The sequence below is a fragment of the Gouania willdenowi genome, chromosome 2, assembly GCF_900634775.1.
Source record: "Gouania willdenowi chromosome 2, fGouWil2.1, whole genome shotgun sequence".
Taxonomy (NCBI): Eukaryota; Metazoa; Chordata; class Actinopteri; order Blenniiformes; family Gobiesocidae; genus Gouania; species Gouania willdenowi.
In genome coordinates this window covers 5,235,382-5,255,860 of record NC_041045.1, presented here as the reverse complement: position 1 = coordinate 5,255,860, position 20,479 = coordinate 5,235,382, and the positions used below count along the sequence as shown (strand labels likewise).

Here is a 20,479-nt window from a genome sequence, read left to right as displayed (position 1 = left end):
TTGAGAACCCGTGGGCCAAATAATATATAGACAAATGCAGCGCTCCAAAGTTAAAGTTGTGTGCAAAAGAGAAATGACATTTAACATTATTATTATTATTATTATTATTATTGTTCTAATGGCAGTTTTTACAATATTTTTTTTATTTTTTAGAATTGGCTTATCAACATCCAACAACATCTAATCTATTGTGTGTGTGTGTGTTTGCGTCTGTGTGCGGAAGCTGACTGACCTATTTCTGGACATTTCCCCGTGAAGCCCAGCTGAATATTTTATGTCCCACTCAGATTTTCTCTGGTATTGCATCTCTGTTCTCTCACTTGCAGGACCTCAACACACACACACACACACACACACACACACACACACTACAATTCCCTCATTCCTTTGAGAGACATTCATTCCAACTCACATTAACGCTCCATACACCTGGACTTGCTAATTAAAAATCTCGGTGTGTGAGAGCATAGCAGTGTGAGCCATCACACTCGCATTCATCTTAACGAGTAGATCATAGACTGTCTAGGGCCAACAGACTCTCTTCCTTCTGTTAATTTACCTCCTTCTTTACTGAAATGGTTCCTTTTTCAAGTAATTTATGGACTACCCTGTCTGGATTCTGACACTACAATGTATCAGATTCAATGCTAAAGTTATAAAGGTTAGTGGTTTGTAATTGGAACTTCGGCTGTGTTTGAAATGTCATACTCAACGAGTATATACTGTCTACTATAGCCTTTCAAGTTTCCCGAGATGCATTTTGAACCTACGACAAAAACCTGAAGCAGACTGAAGCTAAATATATGTTGATTCACCACCTTTTGAAAGTTTTGAAAACATTTTAAGCAAGAAAGTGACCAAGTGGGATACCAACATGTGGTGATTTGATCCATAAAAGTCGTGGCATCGCACTTCATTGCGACATTTTGGAGATTTTCGGAGACCCTCCATTGTTCTACTGACAAAACTTTTTGTTAACTTCAAAACAAGAGCCCTATTTACAAAAGCGTTAAAACTAATGGAAGACAAGAAGAAATGCTTTTACTTTGAAAAGGGGTTGTTTGATTTTTAGCCTGAAGCCGGTCCCAGGACTATTTCTGTGACATTGCGCTCGCAATGCATCATGGGACGTTTGAGTATGACCGTGTACACTTGGAAAATGTCCTGATATAGTATACATCCAGGTATTTCTCACATAATCAATTTTTTCATACTATCTAACGTGTACACACTCTACACTAATATTGTCAGATTGCGCGATTGAGTCACTACTAAGTTTGAGTCGCTGGAAGTCGCGCAAAGTTGAACATTTTGAGCTTTTCAAGCAACTTCGAGTGACGCTGTGTCGCAACATTCATTCGGCAACGACTTTCTCTCTACATCCCTCCCCCGGTTGTCACGTCACTGGGGTAGATGAAGCGAACAATTAATTACCGTGTTCGAGCAATTCATTACGGGCGATCTAAGCAACTATAGTCGCTGATGTCGCATTCTGTGTGAATGTGTTCCGATTATCCTTTTTTTTGTCCAGATGCCAATACCGATGCCCAGTTGCGTAGTATCGGCCGATTCTATACTGTACATGCCGATACTGCAGCGTTTTAAAAGATATGACCTGTTTTCCACCTAAATTCAGGTCCTTGAAATCGCCAACATTTTCTCTCATGTCTAGGGATGTTTGTTTTTTCGGCAGCATGAAAACGCGGCTCCGCGATTGGTTCAGAGCAGTAATTTACCTCGGCATGCATTGAACACGTAACCGCACGTGTTTCTGTGATCGAGTCAGGGCAGCAGTAAAAGTCGGGAGAAAGAAAAACACAAGGCGCTGCATGTGAAGAAGAGTTTGATGCTAGAAATGGCATCAGCGTGTTAATAGTTAGTAACGATAGTACAGCTACCAATGCCAGCGTTTTTGTGCTGTATCGGGGCCCCTCTCGATACTAGTATTGGTGTTGGCACAACATTAATGTGAACACACCTTAAGGCCGGCACCATGTTGTTATTTTGATTACAAAGAATTAAGTTTATTTTCATAGGAAACAATTTATTTGTAGTAAAACTCTCACAAAGTACTTTCGATAATAACTTGTGCATTTTTTGTGTGTGTGTGTGTGTGTGTGTGTGTGTGTGTGTTGGTGAAGTATTTATCTGATTAATAACCATCTTGTGAGAGTGAGTCCATCAGAATTCTCTGATACTCTACAGATGTGACTATGTAACAGTCAGGGTTTTGCCCTAAAGGCAGCGATTTACGCTGTCGATCAGTCTCACAAACACTTGATCATGCTGAAGCTGATTGTTATGCCCCGCCCTCTCCCTCGCAGCCACTCTTCTCCTCCATCCTCACCCTACTCTGCTCACCCCATCCCTGTTTTTCCTCCACTCTCATCCATCTCCCATCCTTCATTCGTCTCCCCTTACTCTTTCATAAAAACCTGACTGATCTGTATTTACTCAGTTACACCACATTGCCATTTGTTTCACTGAAACCTCTTGATACTTGCTTCGCTTTGTCCTTCAGCTGACCTTGAGCAAGGATTTTCCTCAGCTCTCTGTCAGGTTTGGAGACGTGGAAATAGGTGGACGTTTGTAGGACAGTTTTCACTTCCCTGTGACTAACTGGGTGATACAGTTGGTTATCTTTGACCTACATTCACTGCTTCCTGTTGAGTGTAAACCTCCACAAAGGTTCCTTTCCTTGCTTCCTGCCCTCGTCTCGTCTTTCTCCATCAGCCGTATCGATCCATCCGAGGCTTTTACTCCCTCTTAAATGAATTGTCTATTTCTCAAAGCTCCTCTTGTTTATTCTTCCTCTCATTTCTCTGACCTTCTCTCTTTGCTCTGGGCTCTATTCTCACTTTTCTAATGTTAATCATTTCCCTTTTTGTAATTTCACCAATCTGACTTCCTTTTGGACCATTTTCTCTGGGGTCAAGCCTCTCGCCCCCCACCCCATCTTATCTTATAGTGAACCCAACAGAAGCTTGTTCTTTTCGTATCATCTGAACGAGGAATGGGAAATGATGTGGCATTCAGTTCTGTGACAGACAGACCGACGGGAATAGAAAGGAACATGTCAGTTTCACATTCCAACCACACACACACACACACACACAAACTCTCCAGGGAACGTGAGATGGAAATGAGCTTGCTTTCACTCAAACACCCGAAACCCATTTGGTGCATACAAATCAAGCTCTCTTCAAAGCATTTACACTATCACAGCAGCGGCAGATATTTAGTGATGGCCACTTGTGTATAAGACTTAAATATCAGAATATTCCTCTGGTATTAGCTTTCAGTGAAACCATTTTAAATATTTGGTCTTTGTTAAAACAGCCTGGATTAGTAGTTTTACTGTAGCTTTTATTGGTTAACATCACAACTTTTGAAAATGTCCTAAATTGTAAACCCATTCTAACATTTTTGCAGTTAAAGATGTAATAATGTAAAATCATACTGTATGTCTCATTGATCAATTAATTCAACTTCCTTCACTTCAAAAAGAAAGGAAACATTTTCTTTTTGTTATTCTCCCAAACTCCTTTTCTTTGTATTTCCCCCTCATTCAAGTGTAACACTCTCTCCCTTTTTTTAAAAAATGTTTACCTTTCCCTAAAGAGGGCTGGTGATGGTCACTATTAAGCAACAGAAAAAAAAGTATTACTACAAACATGCAGAGATGTCTCAAAGATTGCACTTATCGTGTCAACATTTGCCGACATATGCAGACATGGTAAAGCTAGCGAGTTAGCGTTAGCTTAGCGGTTCGCCGTGAACTAGATAAATATATACGAAGCGAGGAACAACCTATATTACCACGTAAAATGACTGAAACACATAATAAGCTCTGTAATATATTGCGATAATTCACAGCGCAAATTTCATATCGAACCAAATAATGTCCAATTAGATTTTTTTCGCTAACATATGCATAGCATGTAAATACTCAGTTACTAAGTGTATGTGGTTCCTTTTTTTTAAAGAATTTAAGAATCAGGATCAGAATCAGAAATCAGAATCAGAAATGTTTTATTTGCCATGTACAGTTTTGAGGACAGTACAAGGAATTTGACTTGGTGGTTGGTGCACAAAACAAGCAACAAAAAGAAATAAAAGAAATAAAAACAACACAACAAAGAACAACCCAGCAACAATAATAATAATAATAATGATAAATATAAAGGATGAGGGATGAGGGATGCGCTGTTGAAACAAAATTCAAACTTTTAGGAAAAATGTAATTTGACAGTTTGATCAACACACCACTTAGTTTACTTGTTCGTGCAAGATTACAAGTACAAAATAATATAAAATAGTTTTTTGGTTTTTTTTAAAGGTGAAATTTGTAATTGATTTTGCGATATATCGCAATGTATGTATGGGATAAATGGTATCTTGTATCGTATTGTCAGATTAATGTAATACGCACCCCTACTGAAGTGGAGGTTAATAATTTATACGGACGCCAAAGCGTTGCAGGAATATGAACCACAACTTCTTGTTTTCGACAGGAAATGACCTGTACTGAAAGGCAATTAATTAAAAAACACAAAGTTTGAGGCAGAACAACAGCACATCAGTGTTTCAATATTGGTGGAAAAAACAATACAAATGTTGACCGATATTACATTTGATGGCAAATTTCGGCTGATTATATCAGACGGGCGATAACATCACCCATCTCTAGTGGGAGATCCCTCCATTACAGCACCTATCGATCAGTCCTTTATTGTTTTTATTGAAACTTGAATATAAATAAATATTATCGAAACTGTAAATGTCTACAGTTAAGCTGTAGTGGTTGTTGTCTTGAATCCACAAACCCAGAATGCATGAGCACTTCCAGAGTGTGACAGCCTGAACTGTAAAGAAGAATAAATATTGACAGTATAGTGTGGTAATCCTGTCACATGGTAGACAGCCCCGATACATGCCAACAATTTATTCAGGTTCACAGAGCTGTGCGTGTGTGTGTGTGTAAATAAGTGGGAGAAAGTCTGTGTGCATGACGAGTTTGTTTAACAATGGCAAACCTGCTGAAAAATAACAAATGTCTTAGTGTGTGGGACAGTAAGTGAAATAGATGTTCTCATACTTTAAGTCAATATAAAATGTTCATATCCACTTTATATTGATTTGTTTTTACTGCACAGTGTGTGAGTGGGAGAAGGAAAATTGATTTGTTACAGTGAGAAAGCATATGGCATTCAGTTTTACTAAAGTAGGAATGCTTTAATTATTTTTGCACTTCCTCTTACAACTGAATTAGTTGTACAAACTTCAATACCAGCTTTCAAGTTGGAAAAGATTAAAGTTTTTTAGGAGGGAAATTTGTTTCTGTTGATTTTATGATGAAATGCAAAATCACTTTCACATCTATCTGTCAGTTAAGTACAGGGAGTGTTAAGTGTGTTATTTACATTTGGTTGCTAGGGACTAAAACCAGAGTTGAGCAAAAACCATACCACACTTAACTTAATTTTTAAATAAAAAATGTTTTTTAAAAAAAAAAACAACATACTATTGAAAATATGGTATCAACTTATACTGGGGAACGATGTGTCCTTTGATCTCCTGACATAACTTATCAAAGCAATCGGCAGTTGCCTCTGGCAGTTGACAGTCGAAACCAGTCGTCTTCAAAGTACAGAACCTGGAAAAACGTGGTCTGAATAAATGAAACCATAACAAAAAAGAACTTTCTGAAATTATTATGCGGAAATCAAGGACACATCAAAGCAATCAGCAGACGCCTATGAAGAAGACTGGCAGTTCAGTCGAAACATGTCAGGAGATCAAAGTACATTTCCTGAAAAAAAGTTGTCAGAATAAACAAAACATCAGCATGTGAACTCAGACTTTCCTCCACATTTTTTCCTCAAACTATTTAAAAAATGAAAAATAAAAACATTTGAGAGAAGCTCCTTTTTTTGTTTTTTTACTGAGGTACAGTAAATGTGTCCAGTTCTGGCCCCTGAACCTTATGCTTAACACCCCTGCATTTGGGCCGCCACTTTTTATCGCTGCTTTCTTTTTTCTCTTCCTCCTTTCCTCACCTCCCTCTGAATCTTGGCCTCCTTCATTCGTCTCCATCCATCTTTTATGTGCAAGAAGCAAATTTAGGAGTCACTCTCACTTTCAGCACTCAGAGAATAACAGACGAAACTCACGTCACTCCACTTTCAAAGCGACGGCTGTCGTCATATACTATAGGTGCTTTAGTATTTTATCCAGAACCCACACTTCACGTCGCTCCTTTTCTTATTTATGTTTCTAATTTTTTTTCTAAGATGAGGATTAGCAGCGTTTTGTACGCTTGGTTGATTTAAGTGTAGCATGAACTCATGGGGGTGGAATTAAAGGTTAGAAGAGAAATGGTTGGATGTCTTCCTCACCGCCCTGATGGATTAGACGACTGTGTGTGTGTGTGTGTGTGGGAACATGTGTGTGCCCAGTCACACCACAGCACTGAAAATGAAGTCTGAGAAATTGATTCTTTTCGTCAGTTTGCAGCTTTCACATGATGTGCTTTTTATGGTAAATAAAAAAAAAAGATATATTCTCCAGAGGAGCCTCAGCACATTTCTCAAGTTTCTGGGTTTGTGAAGTTGCCAGGATGGCCGATTAGACCAAAAACATTATTTCATTTCACGTACAACAGCAGCTGACGAAAGAGCAACACAAGTCGAGACATTGAGATAACTAAACACGGAGGTTGTTGCTGACATGTAAAAATACCTCTATTATGGGTGGGGCTCCTAGGGCAGTTAAGCCACGCCCAGTCTATACTAAAAAATCTCCAAAGAACATGCTATTCACAATTCTCTCAATCCAACCTATACACGCCACAGATTGCGGTCGACAGGTGCTAGTTTTTATAGGAGGGGCGGGGCTAACAGTAACCAACCAAAACGTCACAACCCACAATTTTCAGCCAATAGCAAAATTCTATAGTAATGGCTGGGATTCAACCCAAAGAAGGAAGTCACTTTTACAATTTTTATAACCAACTACGCTAAAAATGGTAAATGGACTTGATTTATATAGAGCTTTATAACCACACTGAAGCAGTCTCAAAGCGCTTTACATATCAGCTCATTCACCCAATCACTCTCACATTCACACACCAGTGGGACAGGACTGCCATGCAAGGCGCTAGTCGACCACTGGAAGCAACTTCGGGTTCAGTGTCTTGCCCAAGGACACTTCGACACATAGTCAGGTACTGGGATCGAACCCCCAACCTCTCGATCAGAAGACAACCCTCTACCACCTGAGCCACGGTCGCTAAATGTAGCATGGCACTCTAACGCAGAGCCTGTAAAAGAGCCTCATTTGTCTTTGGTTTGCCAGTTACTAAAGTATAAACGACTCATTGAATTTATTTACCTTTTACAATTAGAGAACATAACTGAATGTGTGTGTGTGTGTGTGCTTTTGGTAAGATGCCAGGAAAGCTTTTTAGCCCAGGCTTTTTGTCAGCTCAGGTATAGACTAAGTGCTCTCTCTCTCTCTCTCTCTCTCTCTCTCTCTCTCTCCCTCCCTCCCTGCTTTGAATCACCACTTCTTTCTCCTTGTCCTCTTCATGCTCTTTTTTACACTTTCATTCTGAACCTTTTCTGTCCTTGTGACAGGGACACGAACCCTTCTTCTTTTTATCGCCCGTCACCCTCTGCTAATTTATTTTTTATTTTTTCTCTATATTAGTGAGGATGCAGGAGGCTTCCTAATCCATGTAACATTCGTTTTTCATTATGTAACAAAAACATGAAAAATGAAAAAAAAACACTCATTATTTGATATTTGTTTCCAAAACCAAAATGAAAAAACGGAAAACGCCTTGTTTTTCAAATTCAAGCTATTTTGCTTTGGTACAGAAAATGAAAAACAAAAAACGAACATCTTTATTCGTTTTCTTTTTTACAGATAAGATCGCTGCTTCCAACTGTGCATCCGAAACGTGTCCTTTTCGCTTTAGCAGGTGTTGGGCACAGACACGGACATTTTGTAGGATTTAGAGACTCCTAAGTGTTGCAGAGCTAAAGATATCTCGGAATGTGTAACGCTTCACTTCCGGGTCACGTACTTTGGCAAATCGGTAATGGAGAAAACTAATAAAGGTGTTTGTTTTTTGTTTTCTGTACCGAAGCAAAAGAGCTTGAATTTGAAAAACAAGGCGTTTTCCGTTTTTTCATTTTGGTTTTGGAAACAAATATCAAATAATGAGTGTTTTTTTTTTTTTTTTATTTCATTTTTTGGTACATAATGAAAAACGAATGATACATGGATTCTTCTTCACTATTGTTATCCGTATTTTCTACGGTCTGTCGATAACTCTTCCTGCACCGTTTGTCCGATTTTGACAAATAAGGGATCAAAACGTTGAGAGAATTCCAGAGATTTATGCTTGTGCTTTCAGAATGTAGAGCCCATAAAACTAGAGTGGACCTGATCCAATTTTTACCGTAAAATCTTTGCAGACAAATTACAAGCCATTCAACCTTTAACATGTTCAGCTGATACGTTTAACCCATTTCAACCTTATTGCTAACGTTAAGCTATTGCTAGGTTAATACTTTTGCTTGGCTAATACTAGGTTCATGATAGGTTATTAGTAAAGCTAGGATAATGTTATTGCTAGGCGGATGCTAATGCTTGGTTAATATTAATGCTAGGCTAATGATATTGTTAGGTTAATGCTGATGTTAGAATGGTGCTAATGATATTGTTAGATAATCCTGATGCTAGGATGGTGTTAATGCTAGGTTAATGCTAATGCTAAGCTTAGCATTAACCTAAGCCTAGCTTTGTCATTTACCTGATGTTAGACTTAGGTTAATGTTAGGTTTAGGCTAATGCTAACGTTAGGTTTAGGCTACTGTTGATGCTAGTTAATGCTAACACTAGGCTTAGGTTAATGCTAACGCTAGCTTTAGGTTCATGTTAATGTTAGATTTTGGCTAATGCTAACTAGGGATGTATCGATACAGCTGTTTCACTTCTGATGCGGTACCGATATTGCAGCCTTGCGTATTGGCCGATATTGATCCGATACAATATTAGCACGAATCATACATACTTTTATGACTTATTTTGTAGTGTGGAATGTTAGAAAAGGCTTGATCAAGTGATGTTAGTCAAACACAGAACAATAGTCAGCAACAGTAGGTATGAGAAAAACTGACCCATTTATTAACAGATTGGTTACATCATTGTTAACCTTCAACATAATATCTACAGCGTTCTACAGTTGAATAAATGTAATATATATCAGAGATTTTAGATGCAGTTTTCTGGCTGACATCAGACCAATATCCGATATCTATATCGGATCGGGACACCCCTAATCCTAACACTAGGTTTAGGCTACTGTTAAAGCTAGCTAAGGCTATTCTCATGCTAGTTAATGTTAATGCTAGCTAATATTAGTTCATGTTAATGCTAGCTAATGCTAATTTTCTAGTTTATTTTCTTCTTGTTAACTCATCACGTCAACCTTTAGCGTTGATATCCTGCGCAGCTAAAATGATCTAATCTTCTTTTACATATTACACCTCCTTCTTCTCCCGCCTATGATCAGTCTGATTATTAAAGACCATATGCTGCTACTTTGGACATGCAGCACTTTACACGTTTACATACATTCACTCTTTTCTTCTCTTCATCCTCAAGACTGGCAAGTTGCCACGCTGGCCCTGTTGCTAGGGGGCGGAGCTTTGGTGCTGATGTCATTCCTGGTCGCTCTGGTTGGCGTGTGCATCGGCACAAGACGGCAGTTCTACGCGCCCGTCGCCCTCATGCTTTTCGCTGCAGGTCTGCACACACACACACACACACGCACACTCATTATGCAGAAAACTCACACTTAATGACCGCACACTCACAATAGAATTACTAATTAGACAATTCAGACGAGGTGGCTCTGAGGTGGAGGGTAATCACATTGAAAAGTGACCTGCATTTAAATGATAAACCTTACTTAAGTCAATAATCAGAGGCCAAACACACACAGTCTCTTTCTCTCTCTCACACACACACACACACATGCACACACATTTTCTCTGATTGAGAGAAAAGTAGTGCTTTCATGGTTCAGGTCCAACAGTAATTTGATCTCCAATGGCAGCCTTAATCTTACCTTAGACTAACCCTAACCCTAAAAAACCCATTTGATTAACATTCATATCAGCAGCGAGAATAATGACCAATAGAAACATTAATACAGCAAAGAATAAAACAGTTTTTGTTGTTTTGTATGCTTTTGAAGTCATTTGTTTTATTTTCCTGTCATTTTGTGTTTCTAGAGTAATCTTGTGTTGTTGTTTTTTTGAGGAATCTAGTGTGTTTTTGCAGTCCTTTGTGTTTCTCGTCATTTTTTTTAATTTTTCTTGTTATTTTGTGTGTTTTTTGTTTGTGTTCTCAAGCCATTTAGTTTGTTTGTTTTAGTCATTTTTGTGTGTATTTTAATGTAATTTTGTGTAGTTTTATTTTTGTTATTTTTTTTGTAGCCCTTTGTGTATTTTGCTGCGTTTGTTGTGAATTAGTCTCTTTGCGTGTTTAAGTTCATGTAATTTTGCGTGTTTTTTAGTTCTTGTAATTTTCTGTCACTTTATGTATTTTTCTTTTGTGTTTTGTGCATTTTTTTTTCTTCATGGCATTAATTTAAAAACTGAAGCAACAAATTTGAGAAAAGTCAAAAGTAAACAAATTCATAAGAATTAGAAAATGATAAATATTGCTAAGCGGTAACTATAAACAAGTGATACACCAAATATGTTGAAAGGTGCAGGATAATAAAATTAAAAATAATAATAATAATGCTTTATGATTTTCAGTTCCTTGATATTCTCCATTTTTAACACCCATTAATGTCTTTGGTTATTGACGTACATTAATGCCTCTGCTTTGCTTTGACGTGAATAGGGAATGTGACAAAAATACGACCATATTGTTTTGTTTGCACCTTTAAGTGAATGCAAATACAAGAACCCTCTTGAAGAGCTGTTTTTTCTCCCCCTCAGCGTTAATATTTGCACGTTTCTGGCCATTATGCACGCCGTGTTGTTTGGTTGCTGTCGTCCAGGGAAGTGCTGGAGCTTGATTCCACTCCCTCAAGATGATTTCCCCTTTGAGGGGCGAGCGATTGATGTGCTCCCCTTTGTTCTCAAACCATCTATCACCTCCAGTTTTTATACATCCTTGTGTTTTTGCACCCACGCTGTCCGTTTTCATCCCTTCATTATTTTTCTAAAACCACTGTTTTCCTTTGGCCACATTATTCTGAATTATTCCACATCTCCCTTTCAGCCTTAATCCCTTTGTTTCATCCAGTCCTGTTTATTATAATGTTTTTTTTTTTTTATTATTATTTCATGTGACACTCTTTCCTGATTGAAATGTTTTCATAAGGAAAAATCATCAGGAAGTAAAACTCATGTAACTTTCCAGTAAAGTCAATTTACATCCGACAAAAACTTTTGATCAGAATTTTTTATATTTTTTGAATAAAAACAAAATTTGACACCCCTTTTATGACGCAGTTCATCATATCAACACTTTGACTGCCACAGACACTTTTTTTTTCCCCCCTCCACGTTGGTTCACATATTTCTGCAGCTGCTGTTTTCCAGTTGATGGATTACCCAGCAGCACAGATGGTGCAGAATGAAGCTCAGAAATGCTCTGGTGCTACTGCAGTGTATCGTCTTTAAATCGATTTAAATGAATCTGATAATTAGTGACGTTTAATCACAAAATTACACGCTACATTGTCATTGTTATCAATTGAAAGCAATGTTGATACTAACGCTGCCTTTTGTTATTATATATATCACATTTAATTACAACTCTCAGCACTCCTGGCAGCAGGCTTCGCTAATGTTTAACCTTTTTTCACTAGTGTGAGTTTTAAATATCAACGTGATTATTTATTCCTTATTTCAGGGGTTCTCAACTTTGGAGCGAGACACTGTGAGGAGGTCACCAGATGCTTTCAAGAAACAATGTTACCATTCTTCTGCACCTACACCAAACTTGCCATATTTTAACCTATTCTCGTCACTTTTTCTTGCTCATTTTTAAGCATGTTTGCTACATTACTCCTATTTCTGCTACTTCTCCATCACATTTCAATGCCTTTTCTGCACACTTATAAACCCTTTCCACCACTTTTCCACCAAATGTTGCATATGTCGACCCATTATTGTCACTTTTAACCTTTTTTCACCATATTTCATGCTTCTTTTTGCCAATTTAACCAAATTCACGATTTGTCATGCACATTATTTATGAGTTTAAACTAATTGTTCCTACTTTTTAAATTGCATAACAAAACTTAATGTAAGAATTTAAAATGGTGGTGTCCAACTGCTGGGCCATGGACCAGAAAGAGTAATGTTTTTTTTTAATAGAAATAAAATGTATTCTATTACTCCTTTACTTAGCTGCACTTGATTAGACCCTAGAAAACAAGATGAATAATAATTGTTTTCAAAAATGAAGTATTGTTTTTCTGATGCAGTGGTTTTTATTTATTTTTTTGTTACTAGTTGAAAAACATATTAACAATAAAACGAAAAAAAATATATAAAAACCTTTAGTTTAATGTGAATGTTGTAAAACTGCTCAAAAATGATCAGTTATAGAAGCTCAAAAAAGGAGTTTGCATTGAAAAAACATGTATTTTTTTAATACATTTCTGTAATTTATGTTAAACAACAAATTATTATGAGACACGGAGCAAATGGTGAAATTTAAGTTGGGGTCCAACATAAAAATGAAGAAGTTGCATAAAAAATTGCTTTATATCCAAGAAAGAGTCATATTTATACTTTAAATTAAAAAAAAGATCAGGTTTTTTTTTTTCTTACATTGCCACATAAAGTTATTGGCCAATGAAAATGGTAAAAAAAAAATAAAAAAATTCTGATTTCATGAGAATGTCACCCAAGAACCAATCTATATATGTGACTAATCATTAGTGATGTGAACAGTCTATGTACATAAATTACAGGGAACTGAGACATATGCTAAGTGGTTTACTGAAGGCCCAAACATGTTTCAGCCCCAAACTCCGACAAACGTTTTTCCAAATTTGAGGGGCTGGCATGTCCATCAGATAGAATGTATAGCAAATATTTTTGTATTTTCTGAGGTGTAGGTGGAGCTGTATTATTATACCAAATTCCAGTATCCTATGTGGTGTAGTTCCTGAGATACTAGAAGCTGAAAGTAGAAGAAAAATAAGGACACGCGAAAATCAACGCATACCCCCTCACTAAATTTGCCATATCTCGAAAAGTATTCATTCAATCAAACTAAAAATGTAAAGTGTTTCTATTGAATTATCACAGATTTTTTTTCGAGACCATAGTGCGTGGGCCATTTGATGAAATTACATGGAATGACCCCATTGTTTTGTTGCTGATGCTCCCATGTGTCCTCCAGTCGTCCTCCAGGCCTGCAGTTTGGTCCTCTATCCAATCAAGTTCATCGAGAGCATCAACCTGAGGATCTACCACGAGTTCAACTGGGGCTATGGCCTAGCCTGGGGCAGCACCATCTTCTCCTTTGGAGGAGGAATCCTCTACTGCCTCAATCCCAAGAACTACGAGGAGTACTACTAAGTTCTCACAGTCCAACCAGAATCATAGAGATTATCGGTCCACTGCAAGCTGTAGACTCTGTGAGTGAGACTGGTGGTCTGGATTTAACCTGCAGGTGCTCATCCTCTGGACTGAACAGGATGTCATACTGGGAGGCTTTTATCTCACTGTTACACTCGCATGTACGTGCACGTGTAGCGTAACCCATAAACAACAAACCCCACGGGCCGGATATCGTCAAATATTTCCCCTCCAGTCACTGCGTTCTTTGGTTTGACATCAACTTTGGCATCAACGCAGAGTAAAGCCTTCTGTCATTTAGTTTTTTTGGAGTTCTTTGAAGACCTTAAACTTGGGCAAGGGCGATACGCAGCGGTCGCGCCTCATAACTTTTTATACGACAGATAGATTCCTCTTAGGCTGATGATGTTAGGGACCGTGGTATAAGATAGAGACCTGCTCAATATTCTGCAATGGACACACTCACGGGGTGCACACACACAGCTGTCCTGATTGATTAGTCACAGTCAAAGAGGTGTGTGTGTGTGTGGGGGGGGGGGTTACGTTCTGTATCCTGGCTAAATTGCATTGTTTGCGTTCACACACAAAGGGGCGCCATGTTTTCAGCGACTATATCCTGATTACAGTAATCTGCATATACCACTTGTCCTTTTTCAGAAAATCTAAAGCACTTTAAGAGAAGGTTAAAGAAGTCGAGAACGACTAATGGAAGTGGAAAGTTCCGGATAGAGGACATATATCAATTACATATCCAATCTTTTCAACAAATCACTTGGAAAATCTGTGTTTACATTAGATTATTGGTGTTTTTCCACCGATGCAGGCATTCTTTTTTTCAACTTGTGTTTGTCACATCATCTTGTCCAGTGGTTCTCAACTGGTCCCACCCTTGGACCCACATTTTGCCACGATGATTAAATCACGACCCACTAAATTAGCTGCTGAAAACGCTCATATACAATCTTTTTTTTTTTTTTTTAAAACAAATCTATATATTTGCCTGTGCAACATACATTTTGCTGCATGCCTGTCAAAAGAAAAGTTTGTTTCAAAATAAGACATTTCCAACATGAGAGACATTAGGTATTTATTTATTTATTTATTTATTCAGCTATTTAGTTATTTATTTTTGACCACCTTTCCGTGACCCAATCTTGGGTCCCGACCCACCAGTTGAGAATCGTTGAACTTGTTAAAATACAGAGTAACCATAGTTGTGTGGAAATTTTACTTAGAAATAAACATTAAAAAACAGGCCAGATACAGTTTGTTACACCAGAGATGTCTAAAATCTTATGTCATACTTAGCATTGTTTGTTTATATATATTTTTTTTAACACAAACATATATTTACCCTATAATATTTTTATTTATTTTTTTTTTTTTGTACCATATCTGCATAGTAGTTAAAATATAATCAAGACCAACTGATTGGCTTGTTTTTGAAATTATATATACCATACTGTATATTGTTTCTAGAAGTGTATATTTTATTGTTCGTTTTTGAATAAGGAAATTGTGATCATTGTTAGAATCGAATCTCAATATAATTTTAATTGACGCCCAAGTATCTTAATCACCCCTAATGCACATTGATATAAAACAAAGGGCATTAATGCCGAGGTTGCTGTTAACCTGTTTTGTATTGCTTCAATAACCTCGAGGGTTTGATATTCATAGAGCACATTTTCCTGATCAGTTCAAGTAATGTGTCATAGCATCAGACGACAGTGTCCTTGTCCATGGTAAATGTCAGACACCCTCTTAGGTCCCAGCGAGTGCTGGTGCAAAATAAACTGAGCCTGCGTCAGAAAAAAAAAAAAAAAGCTTCAGTAAATGTCACATTAGATAGATTATGAGTCGTTTGGACGAAAGGCAGATAGTGTCTGACATGAATGTTCCCCTAAGGCACTGAAAATGATCCGATTTAAGCTGTTTTCAAACCTCAACCGGCTGATTTGTGCCGTTTCTCACCCAAGGGCTTGGTTTCCATAGTTGCTATGGTTTCGATTGCATCTTCAAGGTGCAAAAGCTCATAGAAGATGCAGATGTTTCCCTTTATTCTTTGTCTTTTTTTTCTGATTTAAATGAACTGAAAAAGCTTCAGTCTTTGTGGAAGCTTTTGATTTCCTCACCTTCTAGCCTCTTTTTCTGACATTTAACCAAAGTTTGTGTCGATCTATTGTTGGATATTTACAACCAAGCTGTTACCCAGAATTGAGTTCCAGGTTGTCTCCCATGGCAACTTTACAAATGTGGAACTGTGCAGATGCCACATGCTTTGTGGAGCCGACAGAGGTTTATAAATTTAAAGTGGCAAAAAAAAAAAAAAAGCTTAATTAACTTCTAAAGACCAAAATGATAGGTTGTCAGGTTGGATTACAAACATTTCTCATTTAGTCCAAATTTCCCAAGTAGGCAAATCCTTTCAACAATCTTAGCAACATAAAATTGTCAGTTATTTAATTATATTTGTTTTATTTTAATTTGTAAAATGAAAACAAAAATACACATTAACTCCGAAAACATACAAAGTGACTCTAAAGATCCTGAACGACAACATAAAATGACTGAAAAAAAACACACAAAATGACAAATATGCACAACAATGATTAAAAATACCCAAAACAACAACAAAAATGACTCCTAAAACACACAAATGTATAAAATGAAAACAAAAATACACAATAATTCCAAAAACAGCTACCAAAATGACTCCAAAAAGCAACAACATGAATACATAAAAATGACTCAAAAACACACAAAATTACAATTATATTTCAAAAATACATAAAATGGCAAAGAATACATAAAGGCAAGAAAAATACACAAGTGATTCAAAATACCCAAGACGACAAACAAAAATGGCTCCAAATACACTCAATGACAGAACAAAGATCATGAAATGAGAACAAAAATACAAGAAATTACTTCACAAACACAAAATGAGAAAATATATGCAAAAATGATTACAACAACCCACAAATATGCTACAAAATGATGGCAACAATCCAAACCTTTGTGTTTGTGTCAAAGCTTAGGTTGGTCGTTATTCTAAATTCTGACTTGAATTTTAATAATGTGGCCCTCACATCTAAATCAGAAAACCATTTTTTGTGTTCCCGCAGTGATAAAAGTTGCCCATATCTGCAATTATGCTTTTCTTTTTACTGTAAGTGAAAATCACAAACCAACTACTGTTTTGTACTGAGAGCAAATGGAAGGAAACACCATGACAACAAGCCTTTAGCTCCAAGTTGTCTGTGGCTCCATCAAGTATTCATGCTCTCTTTATTCTAGCAGTCGATTCCCCCGTTTCACTGCTAACCTCTAAAAAAAAAAAAAAAAAACTGCAACATTTAGCAACAAACCACGTTTAAAAAAAACACGTGAATTTATTTTTTAGCAGATTTACATCAATATTTGTGATATTTACTTTTTCTCATAAAAATATGTAAATGTTAAATATTACATTTGAATCTGAATGTAACATTTTAATGTTAAGTTTAACATTTAGATTGAGCCTTGCAATGGACTGGCGCCCTTTGAGAGGTGGAGATAAGCACCAGTAGGCCCCGATGATGCTGAAAAACAGGAACCTGTGGGTCAGAAAATGGATGGCTGGATTTAGATTTAACATTTAGATTTAATTTTTAACATGTAGATTTAGAGTTAACATTTATATGTAACATTTTACATTTAGATTCATATTTAAACATTTATATTTAACATTTAGATTTATATTTAAACATTTATATTTAACATTTAGATTTAATATTTAACATTGCCATATTTTACAAGAAAAAAAATTTCACAAATCCTGCGATGAATCTGGTCAAAAGTAACAAAAACTGGTTAGTTGTGCAGGTCATTAGCTTTTCCTGTTTTTTTCAAAAACGAGACCATCGACACCAGTATGACTCTCACTGCCTGCTCCCCCGTGTCTAATAATAATATATGATCAATGCTTCATGAGGGTGTTTCTGCAACCTATAGAAATGTATCTGTGCTTGGTGGTGTAGATGAGATTTAGGCATCAACGCTGTAACAGACCTGGACTCAAACCTACAGGAAGAATATTTCAGTTTGACATTAATTCCCTTTACGCCATACGCCGAGATTGCAGGAGCAGGCGGAGCATTGCCCCCTCTCGTGGTCAAGATTTTTCATTACAGTTTTCCGAAGTTCATTCAAAAAATATATTTTTTCAGAAAATCGTTAAAATATTACTGTTAGTGTCATGTAATAGATGTTAGTTCTACCTCAGGTGTTGTAGTATATATTTTCAGTTCAGTGAAATGGTCCCAAACTTTTGAGACTTTAGGTTGGTTCTTTTTCTGCTGTTGCGCAATTTTTCTTCACAATGTAACTAGTGAAGCGACACTGCGCCCAGCAGCTCATGTATGGTCCTGCAAAATGAAGCAGAAAGCATTTTTGCATTATTGTATATGTTACACACATTGTGGTTGGCGCGAATCTCGAGACGGTCTATATTTTTCTCTTTTGCTTCCCCAACCCGCCCCACCCCTGGCAAGAATATCAAACTCCGCCTATGCTTCACGCGTCTGTATCTAAAAATGTTTTTCTGTTTTTATTTATTTTTTTTATGACAGAATAACTTTCCTTTGCAGTTGTTGGAATAAGTTTAAACCTTTACTTCCGATAATGCCCAAATGTCTGTTTTGATTTAATTTGAATTTGAAGTTCATTTCTGTCTGACGTCAGTCGTTTCAATGAGGCTCTGAAGCTAAGTGACAATGCAAATGTGTCCACAAAGTGACCCACATGCTTTGATTCTCAATGATATACAACTTGGTACAAATAGATTATTTATGTTGTTGCTGCTGTTTGGCTTTGCGCCCCTAAAGAAATAAACATATTCCTGTTCTAGGAGCTACTTAGGTTTCAGACCCTTTCTTTCTGTATGTTTCAGCCCAGGTCTGATTGGTTGCTTTCAGAATCTGTTTTCTTATGGATTTCCTGTTGAAACCTAGAGGTTTAGAGCTCAGTTTTACACAGCTTTTCTCCATAGAGTGGAGAAATCCTGTCTAATGATGTGAATAGGGATTAAGGAAGTGTGTGTGAGTGAGTGACAGGAGAATACTGTGTGTGTGTGTGTGTGTGGGCATGTTTTCCATGCCATTGTAGAGATGTCAGTAATCAGCATTTATCTTTGTACGTTGCCACAATAAAGCACTGAGCTGAATGTCACACTCGACTTCTTATTTTGTTGTTGCGCCAAAGGTTTTCGTGCAGAAATAACACTTGCCAGAATTACTCTGCCTAAGCTTCTCAAAGTGTTGTCATTTAGTTTCATCCCATGAATAAACACACGCACAATGTGGAATACTGAGTTTAAGGTGCAAGAACAACCACGATCAAAAAGTCACTTCTTTTCCATGTTTATTTGTCTACTTGTCCACTACATCTTTGATTTGAATGTACTTTGATCTCCTGACATGTTTCGACTTCCAACTGTCAGTCTTCCTCAGAGGCATCTGCTGATCTCTTTGATGTGTCTTGCCATGCCCCCTGTCCACACCGATGGTCTCTGGAGAAGGGATGCCAGCAGACGCCTCTGAGGAAGACTGATGGTTGGCTGTTGAAACATGTCAGGAGATCAAAGAAATTTTTAATGTATATTTCCTAAAAAAAAAATGTGTCTGATTAAATGAAACCTTAAAATATTATTTCAAAAAAAGACAAAATGGACTTGCTAGAAATATTTTTAATTTGGTTCTCAAACTGGGGTGCACATAATAATAATAATGTGACAACGTTTTATCAGACAGGCACTGTAGACCTTAGACTTAGTATCTCATAATTATGACTTAAATTTTATTATATGTTTTGCTTTTTCAAGTGGGTTTTTGGGCTTCTATAGGCAAGTTAATTTCCTGCTGTGCAACATATTAAATAGAGGTGGGACGATACAGATGCGATAAACGATACGATAATGGTCTCATGGTATCGATACTTTACAAAAGTTTTGGAAAGGGAAAAAAAGATCATCAAAACTGCAGGTGGAAAAATAACCACGCTTTTGTTTAACTTTAACTCTGAACCTATATTTATTCTTCGTCAACCTTTTCAACTTGAAAGAGAAACTACCAGTGATGATTCCCTTTTTATCTCGGTGGGGAACTCATTTTTCCATATTTACTGTTATCCAAACATCCAAGTTCATGTGAGTTGCCAGTTTTTGAGCCGTTGCAAACATTCCTCCTGCCAATTAGGAGCAACTCTGCAACGCAAACACTTACTTGACCAAAACAACAGCCAAAAATAAACACACATTTACATGAATTTAACATCTCGCCACATGAGGAAGTGGATTCCCTTTGATTCTGAGTAGGGGCGGAGTACATTTGGCAGCTTAAAGTTAATAATCTTCTAATTGATGTTGTGACGGAAACATTTCACTGTAAGGGTGGGAGCATCCAAATCATACTAAGGCTCTATGCAAGGTATTTATTAATTTTTTTAAATTATTTTATTCATTTATTTATTTTATTTTATTTTTATTTATTCAGTTTATTTCCAACATGATTACATTCACTTTTTTTTAAATTTTTTTTTTTTTTTTTCTTTTTTTTTTTTTTTTTTGTACAGGTCCCGTCCCCTGTTTTGTACATCGACAATTTACATGGGTTTAAATGTATGCAGTAAGTTTTGGTTCCAGGAGTGAAATGAACCTTATTACCTAATTTCTCTTCTGCTTCCTCCAACATACATTTTAGTCTGTTTTCAGCAATAGGAATTTTTTACTTTTATTTACAGTGTATTTATACTACACTGAGGATATTCTGCTCTCTGCTGGTCACAAGATATAATGATTTACTCACGCTACA

The 20,479-nt window shown here is 36.9% G+C and overlaps 1 protein-coding gene across 9 annotated transcripts in view; it reads left to right on the top strand.

Annotated features, from left to right (window-relative positions):
* The window catches only part of LOC114474330 (transmembrane protein 47-like), a 49,524-nt gene extending 33,255 nt beyond the window's left edge, over window positions 1-16,269 (top strand). For all 9 annotated transcript variants that reach the window (XM_028464637.1, XM_028464619.1, XM_028464566.1 and 6 more), the window contains 2 exons: window positions 9,676-9,816; window positions 13,450-16,269. In XM_028464637.1, the coding sequence (XP_028320438.1) occupies window positions 9,676-9,816; window positions 13,450-13,628 (320 nt within the window). In that variant the 3' untranslated portion in view covers window positions 13,629-16,269. The remainder of the gene's footprint in view (window positions 1-9,675; window positions 9,817-13,449) is intronic.
* The last annotated feature ends 4,210 nt before the right edge of the window (window positions 16,270-20,479 follow it).